Here is a 22,794-nt window from a genome sequence, read left to right as displayed (position 1 = left end):
CCGGCACCCGGACCGGCTGTCTAAGACGGTTAGAGCCCTGTTCCTGCACCCGGAACAGGTATCTAAGGTGTTCTGCGCCCTATTCCGGCACCCTGAACAGCTATCTAAGGTTGTCTGGGTGTTCTGTTCACCATTCCGGAACATGAAACCGCTATCTAAGATGGTCGGCATCCTGTTCCGGCACCCGGACCGGCTGTCTAAGATGGTTAGAGCCCTGTTCCGGCACCCGGAACTGGTATCTAAGGTGTTCTGCGCCCTATTCCGGCACCCTGAACAGCTATCTAAGGTTGTCTGGGTGTCCTGCACACCATTTCGGCACATGAAACAGCTATCTAAGGTGGTCTGCATCCTGTTCCGGCACCCGGACCGGTTGTCTAAGATGGTTTGAGCCCTGTTCCGGCACCCGGAACAGGTATCTAAGGTGGTCCGCGCCCTATTCCGGCTCCCTGAACAGCTATCTAAGGTTGTCTGGGTGTCCTGCACACCATTCCGGCACATGAAACAGCTATTTAAGGTGGTATGCATCCTGTTCCGGAACCCGGAACAGGTATCTAAGATGGTCTGCCCCCCATTCCGGGACCTGGTACTGATATCTAAGGATGTCCTATTTCGGCACCCATAGCATATAAGTTTGTCTGGGTGTTCTGCACCCAATTCTACCAACCGGAATGGATATAACGGCGCCCCACCCCACAGGGGCGTGGAAAGCCATGCTGGGCCCCAGTAATGTAATGCGGTGTGGCCTAAATTGGGTGCGTATCTACACCTCTGAAAGATATGATTAATTAAAGTATTAATTGTGTGCAATTTATTCAAAGGGGCCAGGTTGCTTAATCGGAAGCAGGTCCCTCCTCTTCGGCCGACGGCGCCATCTGCCCAGTGACATCTGGGAACATGACGCATGTGCACTACAGGACGCTGCCCAGTACCGCGAAGCGTAAGTATATTTGAGAAGGGGGATGTGGACTCCCCTGTCCGTCCAGCAGCCTGGGACAGGGTAATTAATACCTGATTACCCGCCTCTTGGCACCACCACATGTGGCACTGCTCATAAATATTAGTTTTAATTATATTTTTTTATAAAGGCGGCGTGATCACACCCCCTACCCTCCCAACAAAAACAATGGGCAAGTGGTCATTTATTTTTAATTATTTATTTATATATTTATACTGCTCTAAAAAAGAAAAAAAACCTGCCTATGCAGCCAGTGTGTTAGATGAGCTGCAGCAGCAGCTATGTCCGTTCTCCCCCCTCCCTCCCTCTGCCCGAGTGTAGTACCAGCGGGGTAGGTGGGAGGCTGTCAGCCCTGCACAGCGGTTCCCCTGTGTGACAGCAGCGCACAGACAGCGCCACTGTGCAGGGCTGACAGCCTCCTAGCAGTGCAGCAGCCTCGTGCGGGAGTCTGCAGTGATTTCTCCCTCCCCGCTGACAGGCCGTCCGCCGTCCGCGGACCCGCCCCCCGGACGGGGACGCGCTTTCACAGCTTCCCAGCGGCAGAGGTCGCTGCAGGGAGCTGATCCGGTCCGGCATTCCGGAATTTGGTCCGGTCCGGTTTTCACCTAATCCCCCAAATGCATCGCTCTGGAGACGATTGAGATTAGGCAGCGGCCGCTGAGCAACTGTTTATTTCCAGCTATCACCGCCGCCCAGACAGAACACCATAAAACAGAGCGTTTACTATTTACTATCTGTTTGCTGTAATGCAGAACACACCACTACAGCTCATCCACCAGCAGAACTGCTCCGTAACGTGTCCTTCAGATCACGCTGAGATTTATTAACACCTGATGTACAGAAGAGAGTGCATGCTGCCCAATATCCGGACTCTCCTGAGTGATTTATTTAGCGATCAAACACCATAATATGTAAAGCTGAATCTGGTTGGCAGCAATATATTTACGTCTGGCTGCCCGGTGGCTATCACCTAACGCGTCGCTGTTGTACGCAGATTCTATGGCAAAACGGCAGCATCAGCGAGTTTTTGTACTTGTACTTTGGCAGGTGGCTAGGAGATCCTATCAGGCATATATGTGCGTTTCTGCAGGGCTGCATAAGCTGCGTTTGCGTAGAAACGCCTTTACCGCCAGACGTGGGCAGGTCTGCAATTGCGCATATGCGTGCGTTAGACTTGTGAGCATGCGCAGAGAGATTTCACACAAGTTACACAACGCAATCTAGCATCGAGCTCACACTGCATCAGCCACAAAATGTCATCTTACTATATATTATATAAGGGCCGGAAGCAGAACTGTACAGCTTATAGCCTCAGTCAGGACAATAGCACGCGTTCATTGACTGGACATATTACTCCACCTTGACACATGGGCAGATTTTCCCAGGAACCGTCATCTTGACACAATGAAGCCATGTTGTCCAAATCTGCATAACGCGTCTGGAACCCTTCTCGACAGTTCACTATTAACTTGTCTCCGGTCCTGTACGTCTTGTTAAGGATATCAGCATCTTCAATGTATGGAGCAAGGCAATCTGTGACTGGATAAGGAAGAAACAGCATGGAATAAGTACATTATGTCATACCGGTCGTCCTGCAACTATCAGGGATATAATAGACTATGTAACCATAACTTGTGTCAGTTCCAAATTTCTTTGACCTGCCCTCATGCGGTGTGATTTATTGGCTATTTTACAATAAACAAGGATTTCATTTTGGATCGTTGGCATTTTACCTTCATTTATTTTATTTGCTAAGAATATTGCCGTAACACAACCAATTTATGCAACAAATCAATATTAATAAGGGGTTGGGTACAAAATCCCGGCAGACAGGATCTTGATAGTCAGAAAACCGACAGTGGAATCCTGATGCCAGAATCCCGAAAAGTATTTTCACCCTACCACTAATCCCTAAACCTCCCCTCCAGCAGCTAACCCTGACCTCTCCCTCCCGCAGACTAACCCTAACCTCTCCCTCCCGCAGACTAACCCTAACCATTCCATCCTGCAGCCCATCCCTAACTGCCCCACCTCACAGTCTAACCCTATCCCTCCCCTCCCACAGCCAACCCTAACCTCTCCCTCCCACAGCCTAACCCTAACCTCTCCCTCCCGCAGACTAACCCTAACCTCTCCCTCCCGCAGACTAACCCTAACCATTCCATCCTGCAGCCCATCCCTAACTGCCCCACCTCACAGTCTAACCCTATCCCTCCCCTCCCACAGCCAACCCTAACCTCTCCCTCCCACAGCCTAACCCTAACCTCTCCCTCCCGCAGCCAACCCTAACCTCTCCCTCCGGCAGTCTAAATCTAACCTCTCCCTCCTGCAGCCTAACCCTAACCTCTCCCTCCCGCAGCCAACCCTAACCTCTCCCTCCCGCAGTCTAAATCTAACCTCTCCCTCCCGCAGTCTAAATCTAACCTCTCCCTCCCGCAGCTTAACCCTAACCTCTCCCTCCCGCAGTCTAAATCTAACCTCTCCCTTCCGCAGTCTTAATCTAACCTCTCCCTCCCGCAGTCTAAATCTAACCTCTTCCTCCCACAGACTAACCCTAACCTCTCCCTCCCGCAGTCTAAATCTAACCTCTCCCTCCCGCAACCTAACCCTAACCATTCCGTCCAGCAGCTTAAACCTAACTGCCCCCCCCTCTCACAGTCTAGCCCTAACCCACCCCTCCTGCAGCCTATAGTGGGTGGGAAGTTTGACTTCTCTCCCGGTATCAGGGAAATCGCCCCCAAAATCAAAAGTCTACCGAAACTCAGGCAAGTATGCACTGGTTCCTAGTGAACTGATAAACTACACTGCATTGTTCTGAATACCGGTCAAACCCACAAACTGCCAGCCTGCAGGGAACTGTAACCGAAATGGGGTTCCACATGCAGAGTAGGGCCCGCAGTGCAGATGAGGGCCCCTACAGCTACAGGGCCACCTCACCTTGCCATGCCCCATTATGGCGGCAAGGACTCTGACATGTCAGTAATGCCTCCACTATTTGTATTCAAATGAATTAATATTTGACAACACACACATATAATATACATGTTACTTCATACAGTTATTTACATGAATTTAAACAGTACTGCTCTATTATAAGAACGAGACCCTTCACAATTTTTGTCTGTAAACTAATATCTCTTATTGCCGCTTATGGCATGGAGGTTCAGGGCAATTTACCATGTTACTCATGCCAGGACAGTCGCCCTACTTACCACCTGTCCCTGGCGAATAGTCACATTTAGGGGGCTCATTTATCAACGAGTGATAAAACGTTGTGAGTTCAAACTTGTTAAAACTCGTTGTGTATGATATAAATGGTGCTCCAGCCAATCAGCTCCCAACTGTCATGTGTTCAGCTCCTAACTGTCAGTTGTTTGAAAAATAACAGTTGGGAGCTGATTGGCCGGAGCATGAGTTTCATCATTCACAATGAGTTTTATCACTTGTTGATAAATGAGCCCCTTACTCTGTTATGTCTGATCGCAGCAGCGAAAGTTTCCAGTTACGGGTTCTGTCTGTGACCAGTGGTGTCACTAGGGAGGTGTGGGCTGCACCGGATGATACCATACGAGGGGGTAACACCAAAACAGCAGAGCCCTGCTATATTGGTGTCAACCCCTCGGATGGTGTCACCGAGCAGCGGTTACGAATGATGAAGCGCTGTGACGGGAGAGGCTGAGGGTTGCCCAAAGAGCTCTCAGAGTGACGGGCAAGTCCCCCCAGCATGACGAGAATGGGGACATGACATATGGCCACGCTCCCAAAACGTCATGCACCAGGGGGCGTAGCTTCGTGTTCACTAGTCCATGCCCCATTTGGCGCGCAAAAGTGACACCAGCCCTAGTGACGCCACTGGCTGTGACCACAGTTCAGCACGTGTTCCCACCATGGACAGCCTGGAGGGGAGGGGGGCATCTGGAGGGATACTTCCTAATCTTCCATCAGAGACACGTTAAATTGGACCAAATAAATTGGCGTAGAAACTGCAGGATGGGAACTTGTGTCTACAGTTCCAGGTTACCGCGTGATTAATTGTAGCACAAATATATTAGAGCAGAACCCCCGGGTCTAGGAAGCCAAACAAATGGAAATTAAATCAATACCGAGTTTATAATTGCTGCGTTTATAGAAAAGTTCTAGATTTTAGTTCTGCAGCTCCGCAAGCAGCGACGGGACAAACCTCAAAGTGACGGCTGCTTATGGGATCAAATTTAAATATAGATGAAAAGAATACAAAGGATACTGAGCGCGGGAAGTGTTTGTTATATCATTAGTGTTTCTGTGTCGCTTTCTGTATTTTTGACTGTCTGCCCACAAGACGTAGACTTTATTGTAACGCTCAACTAGAAGCCGCAGGAGAGTTTATCAATAACTGGAGACTGATCTAGACTTAGAAACCCTGGTCAGATGTAATGAAACAATATATTTATAACTTATTATATTAAAGTGCAGTAAACTACCAGAAGTATATAACTATCACAGAGCACCCACTGTTACTAGGAGAGGGCCGGAACCATTGCTGCGTGAGTTGTGGCTGCACTATTCACGGAGATTTGGCGGCAGCGGTATCCTCCGCCATCAGGCGGGAATGTCAGAGACTGGATGGCATCAGGCAGCTTGTAAGGGGTGGGAGAAATTGGTGTTTTCTTTTCAAATTTAAGGCCCAGATTTATCAAGCCTTGGAGAGTGATAAACTGCACGGTGATAAAGTAGCAGCCAATCAGCTCCTAACTGTCATGTTACAGGCTGTGTTTGAAAAATGACAGTTACATACCTCCCAACAGTCCCGATTTTCGCGGTACAATATCGTTTTTTGGGGACTGTCCCGTTGTCCCACCCACGGGCCGCAGTGTCCCGCGGTGGTGGGCGGCAGTTGGGAGGTTCCTGCACTCGCTGCTCTGCTTAGCAGAGCAGCGGTGGATAGACGCTGTGCGCATGCGCACAGCGTCTATTCAGGGGACACAGGAGGAGAGGCGGCATGCCAGCAGCTCACGGAGCGCTAGGCATGCCCCCTCAGAGACGAAAATGGGGCGTGGCTCGCGATCGCGGGTCCTCCCATGAATACACGCCCCTTTTCATAGGCCACACCCCTTTACGGGAGCGGCGAAGCCGCGCGTGTGTCCCTCTTTACAACAGAAGAAAGTTGGGAGGTATGCAGTTAGGAGCTGATTGGTTGGTACTTTATCACCGTGAAATTCATCACTCTGCGGGGTTTGATAAATCTGGGCCATAGTCAGAACAGAAAGAAGGGGCCGTCGCTAAGCAAGAAGGGGAGCCCCTTGACCGTGGAATGGCACCTACTGACCTGGAATAAAAGGTGAGGGCCTGGCAGGTACCATGGCGCCTTCCTGCTGGTTTTAGTGTACCTTGCTATACTGTACATAAGAAACAAAGTAGGCCCAGCTTGTTAGGGACACACAGGGCCGCCAAGAGAAATCATGGGCCCCAGTACAACGTACAACAACTTCCTGGGCCCCACCCACCGCCCCTGGAGGGGGTGTGACCACAGCATGCTGGGGGCATGGCCACACCTCTTTGGGGGGGGGGGGAGGGTGTCTAGCACATTAGAAGCACCCACTCTCAGGAGCATGCCCCTGGCTGGGCCCAGGTACTTTTCAGGGGTGTGGCCTAATTACAGAAGGCGTGGCCATACACCCCTAGAAAATAATACAGAGAAAACTGTATTTTAAGCGCCTTCCTGGCCACACTGCAGCACAGCACACTGCAGCGTATGCTGGGCTGAGAAGACAAGCTGTATCCACTGGGGGGGGGCAGGTAATTTGTACCCCCCATCCTTCCTCTGTCGGCGCCACTGGGGACACACACGCAGTTGCGGCCTGTGGTCTCCTGGATAGTACTAGGCCTGGATGACAGTCTATAATACAGCTTGTCCATGCTGTTGGTTGGGGCTCTCTGGCAGTTCCTCCGCCTGACTTCAGCCTGGCATCGGAAGGTCCCGCACTGCTCACCTGCAGCTGATATGTGGGCTAAGCATGTATCAGTGACATAACATAATGCAGCTGCTCATAGTGAATGCATTAGATGATTAGACGCCTATTTAATAGGAAGTTGTGCACAGTTATAATGCAGAATGGAAATTATACGTACTGTATTATACTGTTGTTTTATTAGATCACATCACACCATCATTCCATCTTGCACAGTAAGTGGTATTGTGCTGTAGGATCATAAAACCAGAGGTGTAGCTGGGTGCCATGGTGCCCGGAGCAAGGGTATGTTTTGGCATCCCCTCCCCTGTACTGAATTGGAGGCATGTTACATTTGAAAAGAAAAAATATGGAAAAATCCTAAATTGGTGACAGGGCCGGTTCTAGACCTTGTGGAGCTCAGGGGGAAAGTTATAGCTTGAGAGTTGGGACAGGGACAGAGAGTTGGGACAGGGACAGTGCGCGCTGAGTGTGCACCTCCCCTGCTTCTTCTCCTGCTCTGCGGCTGCCTGTACAGCGGCTCTCGGTATAGCGGACAGAAGGAGGGGGTGGGCAGGCGATGCGCCCTCTAACTTTTCCAGCACCCGGAGCTCGAGCTCCACCCCTGCATAAAACACTGGGAACTTAAACCAGGTACGGTGGTGCCCATCAATTATTACTAAGACTATAAAATACCTAAAAGTTCACCCGAACTTACTAACAATAAACTCCTTAAGTTACACTAAAATAACCGTTCAGAAACCGGCCAACTGCCAGGTTACCAACCTGCCACCACCACCTGAACCAAGAAAACTAAACTAAACTCAAACTAAAGAAAAACATAACACGAAGCTAAAAAGACCTCAAGACCCGGCGTACCAGATCATTGCCACCCACGGCCGCCTTCCTGCAAAAGAAGGGTGTGACTGAGGTTAATAAACGAAACATAGTATGGAGAAAATGGGTAACCTAACCTGCGTCCCTAACAGGGGGGAGAAGGTGGGGGGGGTCGCCCAATTTGACTTGAGGCAGAAACGCAAAACGTCGTCAGCCGGCAACAGCCGCAATTAAAACCAAAGATAAAACAAAAATTCCTCAAGGCCCCCGCAGTCGCAAAGTGCAACTGCGACGAGCAGCTAATCCTCAAATGGGCGCACTGGGAGGACAAGGCCTGATATAGCGCCTGACTGCACCAGACCTCCACCTACCCAGTGCCCGGACGTCGACTTCGGACCCACCCGCCGCAGCAGCAGCTGAAGCAGCGCCGATGCGGAAAGAGTGAGTCCCATGGTCGTCCGGAGGTAGACCCAGGTATAAAATACAACGTCCCAAAACGAAATTGATAAGCGGTCAACAGGGAACCATCAATATGGACGAGCCACCCGGAAGGCGTTGGAGGCCGTACGGACGAATAAGACCGGGCCGCGATAACTGGACAAATGCCACGCACACGAGCCCGACCCATTCGAACTCACTGCCCCCCGCCGACTACGTCAGTCTTGGAGCGCTGAATCCTACACCACAAACCGTCGGGGCGTATGACGACGCGGGTCGCCAGCATGGGCGAAGCAGAAGTCCGAGAAATGGACACCAGCTCACCCACCCTGAACGCACCGTGAAAGGCCACCGGAAAGGCAGTCATGAAGAGGCGAACCTCGTACCCCCAAAGAGCAAAGACTCCGTAGGGATCCCAAAATTCGCCTCAGCAAAGAGCCAGTGAGTGGTCGGCGAGTGTCCGACCGGGGCGAGATCGCCCGAGCCCATCCCTTCAACACCCTCCGAAGGAAAAAGGACTTAGTAAAGTCCTCCTCCCCCCCGAAGCTGCAGAAAGGAAGATATGCTCGCAAGAACCCTACCAACATACGCTTGCGAAATCCCGTCGGTGTACAAAAACCCAGATGTGAGCTGAAAGGAAGTCGTGAGAGGTCGTACCACAATGGCCTCTCTCCAGAAGGTAGCGACTCGACCGCTCCCAGGCGGCCAGATAAGCCGCGAAGGTTGCAGGGGCCAACAACCTGTGGGCTAAATCCTCCAATCCGGGCGGATAACCTGCCACACATAAGCAAGACATGAGTCCCCATGGATTAGAGCTGCAGGAGCCAAGCGCCTAAAATGCTGCCAGTCGCCACGAGAAAGGGCATCAGCAATTCAGTTACGCACTCCCGGGACATGCTTGGCTCGCAACATCATGTCGGTCACCAAGCACAGCCAGACTATCTGCGCAAGGACCCGCAGGACAGGCAAGGACGTGGCTTCTGCCGGGTTATGGCAAAAACCACGCCCAAGCTGTCGCACCACAAGATAACCTGTTAGTTACGCAGGGCATGCAACCAGAATGGGAAAAAATACCAGCAACGGCATGTTTGTCGTGAGGTGCTCGCTAAACCAGGCACGCGGCCAAGGAGACGCACACCAGCGGCCAGCAAAATAAGCTCCGAAACCAAAGGCACCAGAGACGTCCGTGATAAGCATCCAGGGACGCGCTGGACACGACCGCCTCTTGGCAAATACAGACGCCGTTGAAACGAACTAGAAATTCGTCCCAAATACGTAAATCCCTGCGGATGTCGAGTGATAATTTAAGAAAATGATGCGGGCGTCTAATCCCAACCGTCACCTGTCCCAATTGTCTACAGAAAACCATAATCATGAGGATAACCTTTCAAGCAAAATGAAACAGGCCCAATAAGGATGGAGCCTGGGTCAGAGTAAGCTTGCCCGCAGAGGGACAATAGAAGGATACCATCGGGAAGACGCAACACCTTGTTCACAGGGAGCCTACAGAGACCACCGACCATATCAATCTGAATCCCGAGGTAAACCAAGGAGGCGGAAGGATTCTCTGTCTTCTCTGGAGCAACCGTAACCCCGAAGTGTGCGAAAAGGGGGCCAATGCAGACGCAGCGATCGGAGTCCGGTGGGCCGATCAAAAGAAAATCGTCCCAGTAGTGCGAAATTCCCCGCTCGCCCGTCGCCTGCTCCAGACACCAGTGGAGGAAAGAACTGAATCTTTGGAAGTATGCGCAAGAAAGAGAACAACCCATAGGGAGGCATCGAGCGATGTAGTAGCCATCGTCCAGTTCAAAACCCATAAATCGAAAGGTGAAAGGGTGCAGCGGGAGGAGACGAAACGCTGACTCGATGTCCAATTGACACATCACTGCCCCCGGACCAAACGACCGAATGGTGTCTATGGCCGAATAAAAAGATAGGTAAACGACCCTACACTGATCATAAGGGATAGCATCATTAACCGATGACCCGAGAGGACAGGAAAGATGTTGGATGAGCCAAAATTTTCCTGCGGTCTTCTTGGGCACAATGCCTACGGGGGACAAGACCAAATCTGGTACGGGGGAGGTTCCCGGAAAGGGCCTATCATCCTGCCCAACGACACTTCAGCCTCAACCTTCTGCCGGAGCACGTCCGGAAACTCCTGAGCCGAACGCAGGTTCGTACCAGCCCCGGGACCCACCAGTCCATGTATCGGCAAGTGAAAGCCAGATGCGAAACCCAAGTGTAAGAATCGGGCGTCCACCGGCCGCGGGTACCGTCGCAGCCAGGGTATGAGCGCCCGAAGTCTAAGTGGGGTGGGGGCCGTGGCCAGCGCCTGGGGCCAGGTCTGCGGGACGGAATTACCCCCGTGCCCTGTACTGGGCAGTCCTTGATCCCGTGGCCTCCATCAGAGCTGATGCAGGAGTGACGAAAACGACACCGCCGCCCCAAGTCGCATTGGGCAGTATTGAAAGCGAAGCATATTCCATGCCCCGCGCACAATGAACCCCCTCGAAAGCCGGCAGAACGAGAGGTAGGTCGTTGAGCCCATCGTCTCGCTATATCGCCTACCTAAGCGCCGGCTGAACCCTGCGTCAGCTCCGAGCATAATTCCACATCCTTCACCGAAGTTATAGATCCGCCAGCCCATGCTGTTTGCGCTGGAATTCCTCATTGTAACGTCGCCAAGCCGACCCTGTGTACTGATGGTACAGCACGTGTATAAGGAACTGATAGCGCACAAAGGTATGTGTTCGTCCGGGCTCATCTCTAAGTAACACGCCGCGATGATCAACATGCATATAACCCAATTCGGGTAGGAGCGCAAAGCGTCCTCGCTACCCTGGCCCTTTTTCGTAGCCGAAAGCAAGGCTTTACAAGCATCGCTAGTAAGAGCAAAAATATTGACGTATTGGCCCTTACGGATCCGGTCCCGGACCCTGAGCCCACGTTGCACAGCCGTGTTGGCGCAGTGAAAGGTGTCAGACTCCACTTTGCGATGGTGAAGAGGTTGAACACCGGCGCTCGCGCCGTTTGCGACGCTTGACCGTGCAAACCGCCGTCGTCAGAGGACACACCCACCGAGGCGTGGAGGCAAGGAAGGAGTCCGTGCCCCGACGCCTGCGCCTGTGTCTAATGTGCATGCTGGAAAACCTACGCGCACTGTTACCCTTGCTAGAGGAGCGGGACTGAGTACTTGATCCCAAGCCGCCACGGGGGTAACCGCGCTCCCCTCGGACCCGTCAGGGTCCGATGAAGACTCACCTGCACGAGAGGGAACTCCATCCGTCCCAGCAGCCTCCGGACGACTTGTAGATGCACCGACCGATGCCAATCCCGATCCGACGTCGACGGCTGGAGAGACAAAAGAGACATTGTGCCCCTGCTCCCCCACTGGTCCCGCAGCCGCCTGGAGCGGTGCTGGCGGGGCGACCGTCGCACCAGAGGACAGGAGCGGGGTAAGAGTTCGCGCAATGCTATCCGCCAAAGAAGCAGTGGGCCGCCCCAGTCCCACGGGTACGGGGGATAACAATGGAGACACCGCCGACATGACAGCGGCACAAATGGCGGACAAGACGGTGGCGTCGACCAAGGGTGCGGCCGCCGCGGCAGGTGCTCTAAGATCAGACCCGACACGCGAGTCGAGCGCCCCACGAGAGGTTCGCAAACCTTCTGTCGGGAGCAAGGACCCGTATGAGCCCTCACTGTCAGGCATCACGGCCCATCCGTCCTGCTGCGATAAAACCCCGGCCGAACCGCCTGCGCCGAGACCTCCTCCTATCCCGAGCAGTGGCCTCAGGATGGAAAAACCGGAGAGTCGTCACTGCTAGAGAGAGGAAGCGGAATGTCGGACTGAGGGCTATCCGCTGCAGCGTCGGAAGGAGACGTCTGGACGCAGGGAGGGCCAGAACGCTCACCACCTGCCTGCGCACGCCGACCCCGGAAGGGGTGAGTGACCTGCAGCTGAGACCCCAGTCTGAGACCGGCAGGTGCTGCACGGCCACGGCTGGCGGCAATACTAAGCGACACGCGAGCCAAACCGGAAAGGGGCTGGCGCCACGGGTCCCAAACCACGGCAGGAGAGGCCAGGTGGCCCGTCCCACCGTGGGTGGACGCGGCACGCCCCCGCCTGACGGGCCCTGCAATGTTGACCATCGGCAACAGCCCATCCGCAGCCGCAGAGCGGGCGTGTCGCCTCGCCCTGTCGCGGGAGGGCACTGACCGGGCAGGAAACGTAGTTAGCAGCACCAGAGGGAGTAGGCCTCATATGGGCCCCCTGGTGAGCGCATGAGTGCCGGCACGCGCGTGCCGCCCAGACCCCTCACGTCCGGCGACCGCGCGACCCCCCGCTCGCCCGCTGGAGAGTGCGTGACAAGGCCCCCTTTTTAAATTGAATCAGTGCAGAGATTAGCATGTTAAATTTCCGCAGTGGCATGAGTACAACTAAGCCACAAGGGCTATATGAAGAAATGGGGGCTGCCCCCCCTGGCGGGAGGGAGCGCTGTCCCGTCCCCCCGCGACTCGCGCGGCCGCCAGGGCGCCATGTGCGGCGGGTTCAGGGACGGGAGAACACCGTCAGGCCGCCTCAGATGCCACCGGACCCCTGCCACTCCGTCCACCGTCGCGGCCAGCGGCGGGGACGGAGACGGAGAACACGGACGCAGGGGAGCACGGGCGGGCGGCCGAGCCCGACCGCGTGCGCCCTGAGTCCCCCATACAGTAGCTGCAGCGGGTCTACATCGGTCCTCGCGGACCACAGCAGAGTCCATGAGCCGGGCGGGGAAGGCCGTGCTGCACAAAGGTCCGGCGGCCCGTGCAAAAAGGAGAGTGGGGAGGGGGCACAATAAAGGAAAGGTAGAAGGAATAGGAGACAGCAGGGAGTGGATAGAAGGAAGAATAGGGAAAGAACCAGAGAGAGATAGTTTGGAAATAAAAGGATTATTAAAATTAATTAACTAATAAAAATGCAGTAGCACTTATCAGTCTCACGGAAAACCAGAAAAGAGGCAGGATGTCCTAGGTCTGAAGACTATATGTATGTCAGACCAGCCCCTATACAGAATCCAGCCAATCACAATCCAGGCAGTTTTTCTTAAGTTCCTCCCACAAAAACTGTAACCCCTTCCGTGCCAGAGTGATGCATTAAGAGGCGCGCCGAAAGCCCAGCCGGTGAGTTTATGCTGTTTCGGCCACATTCATGACCTACGCAGTCTTTCTAAACAAGGTGAACATTTTATTATTACTATATAACAATTATAAGATTGTGAAACACGTCTCCTGGAAAGAAGACAAGTATGCTGCTAACATGTTTATGTGCGTATTTGTGTGATCATTCCTTACTGTTCTCTGCCGAAGCCAGACCATTCCTTCCCTTCCCTGTCTCTTGCAGCTTTCACTGCCCCCTCACAGCTCTCCCTGCCTCTCTAGTCTCTCACTGCTTCTTTAGTCTCTCACTGCCCCATCTAAGCTCTCACCGCCCCCTCACAGCTCCCTCTGCCTCTCTAGTCTCTCACTTCCACTTGCAGCTCTCACTGCCCCATCTAAGCTCTAACCACCCCCTCACAGCTCTCCCTGCCTCTCTGATCTCTCACTGCACCATCTAAGCTCTCAACGCCCCCTCACAGCTCTCCCTGCCTCTCTAGTCTCTCACTGCCTCTTGCAGCTCTCACTGCCCCATCTAAGCTCCCCCTGCCTCTCTAGTCTCTCACTGCCCCATCTAAGCTCTAACCGCCCCCTCACAGCTCCCCCTACCTCTCTAGTCTCTCACTGCCCCATCTAAGCTCTCACTGTCCCCTCACAGTTCTTACTGCCACCTCCTAGCTCTCACTGCCCTTCATTGTCCTCTTTCTCTTCTGCTGCTCTGCTCCGCACTCCAACTGCTGCTCAGACAGGAAGCATAGTGAACACATTTCCTCTGAGCGTCAGGGTTGTGGGGACAGGGCTGCCTGACTTTTCTGATCGATCAGAAGAGTCAGTCTTTAAACTCCTCAATCCCCCTCATCGGTTCCCCTGCTGATGTCCTGTCCACATCCGGCGCCCAGTGCAGCAGCCCCACCAGCCCCCTAGCGTCATGTCTGCAACCATGAGCAGGTGCTGTATGTTTACAAGTAAATGCAAATGCTTTTCTCTGACGTCCTAGTGGATGCTGGGAACTCCGTAAGGACCATGGGGAATAGACGGGCTCCGCAGGAGACTGGGCACTCTAAAAGAAAGATTAGGTACTATCTGGTGTGCACTGGCTCCTCCCTCTATGCCCCTCCTCCAGACCTCAGTTAGAATCTGTGCCCGGCCAGAGCTGGATGCACCTAGTGGGCTCTCCTGAGCTTGCTAGAAAGAAAGTATTTGTTAGGTTTTTTATTTTCAGTGAGATCTGCTGGCAACAGACTCACTGCTACGTGGGACTGAGGGGAGAGAAGCAAACCTACCTGCGTGCAGCTAGCTTGTGCTTCTTAGGCTACTGGACACCTTTAGCTCCAGAGGGTTCGAACACAGGCACCTGTCCTCGATCGTCCGTTCCCGGAGCCGCGCCGCCGTCCCCCTTGCAGAGCCAGAAGACAGAAGAAGGAGATAAAATCGGCGGCAGAAGACTCCAGTCTTCATTAAGGTAGCGCACAGCACTGCAGCTGTGCGCCATTGCTCCCACTGCACACCACACACTCCGGTCACTGTAGGGTGCAGGGCGCTGGGGGGGGCGCCCTGGGCAGCAATAAGTATACCTTTTGGCAATATATACACATAATACAGTCTGGAAAACTGTATATGTGTAAAACCCCCGCCATTTTTAGTCAGAAACAGGACAGAAGCCCGCCGCTGAGTGGGCCGGGCCTTCTTCCTCAGCACACCAGCGCCATTTTCTCTTCACAGCTCCGCTGGAAGGAAGCTCCCCAGGCTCTCCCCGGCAGTAACCTGGTACACAAAGGGTGAAAAGAGAGGGGGGGGGGGGCACATAAATTTAGGCGCAAAAAAATTGTATATACAGCAGCTACTGGGTAAACACTGAGTTGTAGTGTAATCCCTGGGTTATATAGCGCTGGGGTGTGTGCTGGCATACTCTCTCTCTGTCTCTCCAAAGGGCCTTGTGGGGGAACTGTCCTCAAATAGAGCATCCCCTGTGTGTGTGGTGTGTCGGTACGCGTGTGTCGACATGTCTGAGGTAAAAGGCTCCTCTAAGGAGGTGATAGAGCGGATATGTGTGTGAGAGGGTGTCTCCGTCGACAACGCCGACACCTGTTTGGATATGTGTAAGTGCTAAGGTGAATTTATTGCACAAAAGGTTAGGGAACAGACAGGAAATCTACCCATGTCTGTCCCTATGTCACAGAGACCTTCAGAGTCTCTCAATGCTCACTATCCATAATAACAAACACTGGTATCGACATGGAGTTTAACTCCACTGTCGACTACGATAATGCAAAGTTACAGCCAAGATGGCTATAAGGTATTCAATATATGATTATTGTAATAAAAGATGATTTGCATATCACTGATGACTCATCTGTCCCTGACACGAGAGTACACATGTTTAAGGGGAAGAATGCTGAGGTAAATTTCCCTCCTCTCATGAGGAAAAAGAGCGGGAATCTCCAGACGAGACGGCAGCTTCCCACAAGAGAATTCTCAGGCTGTATCCTTCCTTTCCCCACTAGGGCCAGGATATGTTGAGAATCTTCCCCTGGGGTGTCCTGTTTGCGCAGATGGTAGCACTTGCTATTCTCAGGGATCCTGCAGATAGCGTGCACATTCTAGTATACTACCCAGACCGGCGATTGTGTCGGCATGGGTTTATAGCGCTGTGGCAGCGTGGACAGGTACCTTATCAGCAGAGATGAGACCCTAGTATGCAATATAAGTATATTAAAGATGCTGTCTTAAGTGATAGATATATAGTTATAAAGCATGCCCAAAGAGACATGAGTATACTGGGTCCTAGAGTCAAAGCTATGTCGATCTCTGCTTGACGTGTCCTGTAGAATATGCATTGGACAGATGATGCCGACTTAAGAGGCATATGGAAGGCTGAGGATTGTGTGGAGAAGGGTTCTCGGGCCTGGTCTCCACAGCTATAGCTGGTAATTCTGCTAGTTTGCCTTATATTCCTGCACAGCCTAAGAAAGCACGACATTATTAAATGCAGCCTTTCGTATAAAGAAACAAGAAAGTCTGAGGGACTCCCTGTTCGATCCCTGGGCAATAGATATTGTGTCTCAGGGATACAAGCTGGACTGTGAGAAGATGCCCCCTCACCGACGGCCCTGCGGGCTTCCCCCCAAGAGAGGGAGCCAGTGTTATCTGCAATTCACAAATTGTATCTTTAACAGGTGGTGGTCAAGGGTCCCCTCCTTCAACAAGAGGGTGTTATTATTAGACCATGTTATAATCCCGAAACCAGACGGTTCGGTCAGACCCATACTGAATTAAAAATCCCTGAACATATACCTGAGAAGGTTCAAGTTCAAGATGGAATCGCTAAGAGCGGTCAGTGCAAGCCTAAAAAGGGGGAGACTTTATTGTGAATCGGGACATAAGGGATGCATACCTTCAGGTCCCCATTTATCCACCTCATTAGGCGTACCTCAGAATTGCGGTACGGGATTGTCATTACCAATTTCAGATGTTGCAGTTTGGTCTCTCTACGGCCCCGAGAATATTCACCATGGTAATGGCGGATATGATTGTGCTCCTGCGGAAGCAAGGTGTCACTATTATCACGTACTTGGACGATCTCCTCATAAAAGCGAGATCAAGAGAGCAGTTGCTGAACAGCGTATCACTTTCTCTGGAAGTGTAACGGCAACACGGCTGGATTCTATATATTCCAAAGTCGCAGTTGGTTCCTACAGCTCATCTGCCTCTCCTAGGCACGATCCTAGACACAGACCAGAAAAGGGTTATCTCCCGATAGAGAGAGCTCAGGAGCTCATGACACTGGTCAGGAATCTATTAAAACCAAAACAGGTGTCAGTGCATCACTGCACTCGAGTCCTGGGAAGGATGGTGGCATCATACGAGGCCATCCCCTTAGGCAGGTTCCATGCGAGGACCTTCCAATGGGACTTACTGGACAAGTGGTCCGGATCACATCTTCAGATGCATCGGTTAATCACCCTATCCCCCAGGGCCAGGGTGTCTCTCCTGTGGTGGCTGCAGAGTGCTCACCTTCTCGAGGGCCGCAGATTTGGCATTCAGGACTGGATCCTGGTGACCACGGATGCAAGCCTCCGAGGGTGGGGGGCAGTTACACAGGGAAGAAATTTCCAAGGTCTGTGGTCAAGTCAACTGACTTGCCTTCACATCAATATCCTGGAACTAAGGGCCATATACAACGCCCTAAGTCAAGCGGAGATCCTGCTTCGCGACCAACCGGTTCTGATCCAGTCAGACCGCAGGGGTTCATGTAAACCGCCAAGGCGGCACAAGGAGCAGGGTGGCAAGGGTAGAAGCCACCAGAATTCTTCGCTGGGCGGAGAATCAAGTAAGTGCACTGTCAGCAGTGTTCGTTCCGGGAGTGGACATCTGGGAAGCAGACTTCCTCAGCAGGCACGACCTCCACCCGGGAAAGTGGGGACTTCATCAGGAAGTCTTCACGCAGTTTGCAAATTGATGGGAACTGCCTAAGGTGGACTAGATGGCGTCCCACCTCAATAAAAAGCTAAAAAAGGTTTTACGCCGGGTCAAGGGACCCTCAGGTGATAGCTGTGGTCGCACTAGTAACACCGTGGGTGTTCCAGTCGGTCTCTGTATTCCCTCCTCTTCCTCTCATACCCAAGGGCTGAGAATTGTAATAAAAGGAGGAGTGAAAACAATATTCTTTGCTCCGAATTGGCCAAGAAGGACTCGGCACCCGGAGCTGCAGAAAATGCTCTCAGAGGACTCAGGGCTTCTGCCTCTCAGACAGGACATGTTGCAACAGGGGCCCTGTCTGTTCCAAAATTTACCGCGGCTGCATTTGACGGCATGGCGGTTGAACGCCGGATCCTAGCGGAAAAGGGCATTCCGGATGCAATTATTCCTACGCTGATAAAGGCTAGGAAAGACGTGACAGCAAGACTTTTTCACTGTATATGGCGAAAATAGGTTGCTTGGTGTGAGGCCGGGAAGGCCCTACAGAGGAATTCCAGCGGGGTCGATTCCTGCACTTCCTACAGTCAGGAGTGACTATGGGCCTAAAATTAGGATCCATAAAGGTCAAGATTTCGGCCCTATACATTTTCTCTAAAAATTAACTGGCTTCACTGCCTGAAGTTCAGACGTTGTTCCGGGGTGCTGCATATTCAGCCTCCTTTTGTGCCACCGGTGGCACCTTGGGATCTTAACGTTGTGTTGGATTTCCTGAAATCCCACTGGTTTGAGCCACTTAAGACCATGGAGCTAAAATATCTCACGTGGAAAGTGGTCATGCTATTGGCCTTAGCTTCGGCAAGGCGTGTGTCAGCATTGGCGGTTTTGTCATGTAAAAACCCTTATCTGATCTTCCATATGGACAGGGCAGAATTGAGGACTCGTCCCCAATTTCTTCCTAGGGTGGTATCATCGTTTCATTTGAACCAGCCTATTGTGGTGCCTGCAGCTACTAGGGACTTGGAGGATTCCAAGTTGCTGGACGTAGTCCGGGTTTGAAAATTTATGTTTCCAGAAAGGCGGGAGTCAGAAAGTCTGACTCGCTGTTTATTCTGTATGCAGCCAACAAGGTTGGCGCTCCTGCTTCGAAGCAGACTATTGTTCGCTGGATCTATAGCACGATTCAGCTGGTTCACTCTGCGGCTGGATTGCTGCATCCAAAATGGTGAAAGCCCATTCCACAAGGAAGGTGGGCTCTTCTTGGGCGGCTGCCAGAGGGGTCTCGGCTTTACAGCTTTGCCGAGCTGCTACTTGGTCGGGGTCAAACAAGTTTGCTAAGTTCTACAAGTTTGATACCCTGGCTGAGGAGGACCTTGAGTTTGCTCATGCTGTGCTGCAGAGTCATCCGCACTCTCCCGCCCGTTTGGGAGCTTTGGTATAATCCCCATGGTCCTTACGGAGTTCCCAGCATCCACTAGGACGTCAGAGAAAATAAGAATTTACTCACCAGTAATTCTATTTCTCGTAGTCCGTAGTGGATGCTGGGCGCCCGTCCCAAGTGCGGACTCTCTGCAATACATGTATATAGTTATTGCTTAACTAAAGGGTTATTGTTATGAGCCATCTGTTACTGAGGCTCAGTTATTGTTCATACTGTTAACTGGGTATGGTTATCACAAGTTGTACGGTGTGATTGGTGTGGCTGGTATGAGTCTTACCCTGTATTCCAAATCCTTTCCTTGTTGTGTCAGCTCTTCCGGGCACAGTTTCCTTAACTGAGGTCTGGAGGAGGGGCATAGAGGGAGGAGCCAGTGCACACCAGATAGTACCTAATCTTTCTTTTAGAGTGCCTAGTCTCCTGCGGAGCCCGTCTATTCCCCATGGTCCTTACGGAGTTCCCAGCATCCACTACGGACTACGAGAAATAGAATTACTGGTGAGTACATTCTTATTTTTGCAATTTATTTTAGATTTTGCACATTTTATTTATCTGTTCGCAAACCCTCCTTGACCCCGTCCACCTGGTACAAAATGATCTGCTCCCGAACGACACCCATAATTTCCTGCTGCGGTTTCCTGGACTGAATGAATACATTGATGAAGAGGGTGCTTGTTAAACATTAGCTGAATAATTCAGCCAAGGTAACTGCAACTGGAGAATTCGGTTACTCGGGAGCTGAACGTTTTGTACCACATGTAAGGGGTCAGGTTGGAGAGTCACCTGCCGTGTAATACACAATCCGTCTAACAAGACCTGTCACAGCCTCAGCTGCAGAACTACCCAACTCGTCTTCCTATGTCAGTAACCCGGACTAACAAAATCAACTGATGGTCAAAAAAAGAAAAGAAAAAGAAAAATCAGATCAATGTTCTTACAGCAGGAGAAAAATAAATAAGTGGGAAAATCAGAAGCCGTCATTGATCTTGGTGTTTCAATGCTGGTAGCAGGGTAATTGTGCATGTATGATTTTTACATGTATTGCTTTGATGAATGCTTTATTACCCTGACAGTAGAGAATGGTAGAACCTAGATCCCAGAGCTGTACTACTACAGGGATCTTCTAATCATTCTTTCTCCCAACGTCTGTCATGTCAGAACCCAACTCCCATGTGCAGAAAAGATGAAAAGCAACAAATGACAATTTACTAAACAGATACTTATGTTTCCTTCCTAGAATACAGGATTGCTTTTACAGTCCTGGGGACACTGGAAGTTTGTGTTCCAGGTTTTCCAAGTTAGTTTTAACAGCAGAACTGCGGCAGACTTTTCTTTCCGACCCTGCGTTGTGCCAGAAGAATAATGGATATTTCCCGGATGAAACTCAAATGGGCGAACTGTTCAACACGGGTTCTCCTCATACACAATCCTCTGAGGAATAATAATAACGTGCCGTCTGAGGCTGGCCTGGCGAGCAGTGGTGGCAGGCGCTCTGCATATTAATACTGCTTCATTATTTCATCTCTGTAGTAGCCTCTGTCTGAATAATAGATGCAGTCTGCATGTCACCAATTACAATGTTGACAATTCCGGTAGGGTTAGCGTTAGGGTTAGCAATAGAATTACAATAAAGAAGACACTGTCATCACTGTCAACATTACATTGGTGTCGATACACTGAAAGGGCCTCATTCAGATGTGCTTGTTGATGCGATTGTTGTTGTTATCTTTTGCCGTACGCAACTGTGACTATATGCTAATATTGGAAAATGAAAAGCAAATCGCTATAGAGAGTAAAACCAATCCTAAAAAGTTTTTTAAATAGATAAACGGTAAAAGGTTAAAAAAATAAGAATTTACTCACCGGTAATTCTGTTTCTCGTAGTCCGTAGTGGATGCTGGGAACTCCGTAAGGACCATGGGGAATAGCGGGCTCCGAAGGAGGCTGGGCACTCTAGAAAGATCTTAGACTACCTGGTGTGCACTGGCTCCTCCCACTATGACCCTCCTCCAAGCCTCAGTTAGGTACTGTGCCCGGACGAGCGTACACAATAAGGAAGGATTTTGAATCCCGGGTAAGACTCATACCAGCCACACCAATCACACCGAACAACTCGTGATATGAAACACAGTTAACAGTATGAAACGATAGAGCCTCTCAACAGATGGCTCAACAATAACCCGATTTAGTTAACAATAACTATGTACAAGTATTGCAGATAGACCGCACTTGGGATGGGCGCCCAGCATCCACTACGGACTACGAGAAACAGAATTACCGGTGAGTAAATTCTTATTTTCTCTAACGTCCTAGTGGATGCTGGGAACTCCGTAAGGACCATGGGGATTATACCAAAGCTCCCAAACGGGCGGGAGAGTGCGGATGACTCTGCAGCACCGAATGAGAGAACTCCAGGTCCTCCTCAGCCAGGGTATCAAATTTATAGAATTTTGCAAACGTGTTTGCCCCTGACCAAGTAGCTGCTCGGCAAAGTTGTAAAGCCGAGACCCCTCGGGCAGCCGCCCAAGATGAGCCCACCTTCCTTGTGGAATGGGCATTGACAGATTTAGGCTGTGGCAGGCCTGCCACAGTATGTGCAAGCTGAATTGTACTACAAATCCAACGAGCAATAGTCTGCTTAGAAGCAGGAGCACCCAGCTTGTTGGGTGCATATAGGATAAACAGCGAGTCAGATTTTCTGACTCCAGCCGTCCTGGAAACATATATTTTCAGGGCCCTGACAACGTCTAGCAACTTGGAGTCCTCCAAATCCTTAGTAGCCGCAGGCACCACAATAGGCTGGTTCAGGTGAAACGCTGACACCACCTTAGGGAGAAACTGGGGACGAGTCCTCAATTCTGCCCTATCCATATGAAAAATCAGATAAGGGCTTTTACATGATAAAGCCTCCAATTCTGACACTCGCCTGGCTGATGCCAGGGCCAATAACATGACCACTTTCCACGTGAGATATTTCAGATCCACGGTTTTTAGTGGCTCAAACCAATGTGATTTCAAGAAACTCAACATCACGTTGAGATCCCACGGTGCCACAGGAGGCACAAATGGGGGCTGAATATGCAGCACTCCTTTCACAAATGTCTGAACTTCAGGTACTGAAGCTAGTTCCTTTTGAAAGAAAATCGACAGAGCCGAGATCTGTACTTTAATGGAGCCTAGTTTTAGGCCCATATTCACTCCTGCTTGCAGGAAATGCAGAAATCGACCCAGTTGAAATTCCTCTGTTGGGGCCTTTTTGGCCTCGCACCATGCAACATATTTCCGCCATATGCGGTGATAATGTTTTGCCGTAACATCTTTCCTGGCTTTAATAAGCGTAGGAATGACTTCCTCCGGAATGCCCTTTTCCTTCAGGATCCGGCGTTCAACCGCCATGCCGTCAAACGCAGCCGCGGTAAGTCTTGGAACAGACAGGGGCCCTGCTGTAGCAGGTCCTGTCTGAGCGGCAGGGACCAAGGGTCCTCTGAGATCATCTCTTGAAGTTCCGGGTACCACGCTCTTCTTGGCCAATCCGGAACCACGAGAATTGTGTTTACTCCTCGCTTTCTTATTATTCTCAGTACCTTTGGTATGAGAGGTAGAGGAGGGAACACATACACTGACCGGTACACCCACGGTGT

At 51.5% G+C, this 22,794-nt stretch overlaps 1 protein-coding gene across 4 annotated transcripts in view; it reads right to left on the bottom strand.

Annotated features, from left to right (window-relative positions):
• Nucleotides 1–22,794, bottom strand: part of SUSD4 (sushi domain containing 4) — a 206,367-nt gene that overhangs the window by 86,970 nt on the left and 96,603 nt on the right. For all 4 annotated transcript variants that reach the window (XM_063919026.1, XM_063919025.1, XM_063919024.1 and 1 more), the window contains one exon: nt 2,315–2,494. In XM_063919026.1, coding sequence (XP_063775096.1) covers nt 2,315–2,494 — 180 coding nt within the window. The remainder of the gene's footprint in view (nt 1–2,314; nt 2,495–22,794) is intronic.

The sequence above is a fragment of the Pseudophryne corroboree genome, chromosome 4, assembly GCF_028390025.1.
Source record: "Pseudophryne corroboree isolate aPseCor3 chromosome 4, aPseCor3.hap2, whole genome shotgun sequence".
Lineage (NCBI taxonomy): Eukaryota > Metazoa > Chordata > Amphibia > Anura > Myobatrachidae > Pseudophryne > Pseudophryne corroboree.
This window is presented reverse-complemented; position numbering and strand designations above follow the sequence as displayed.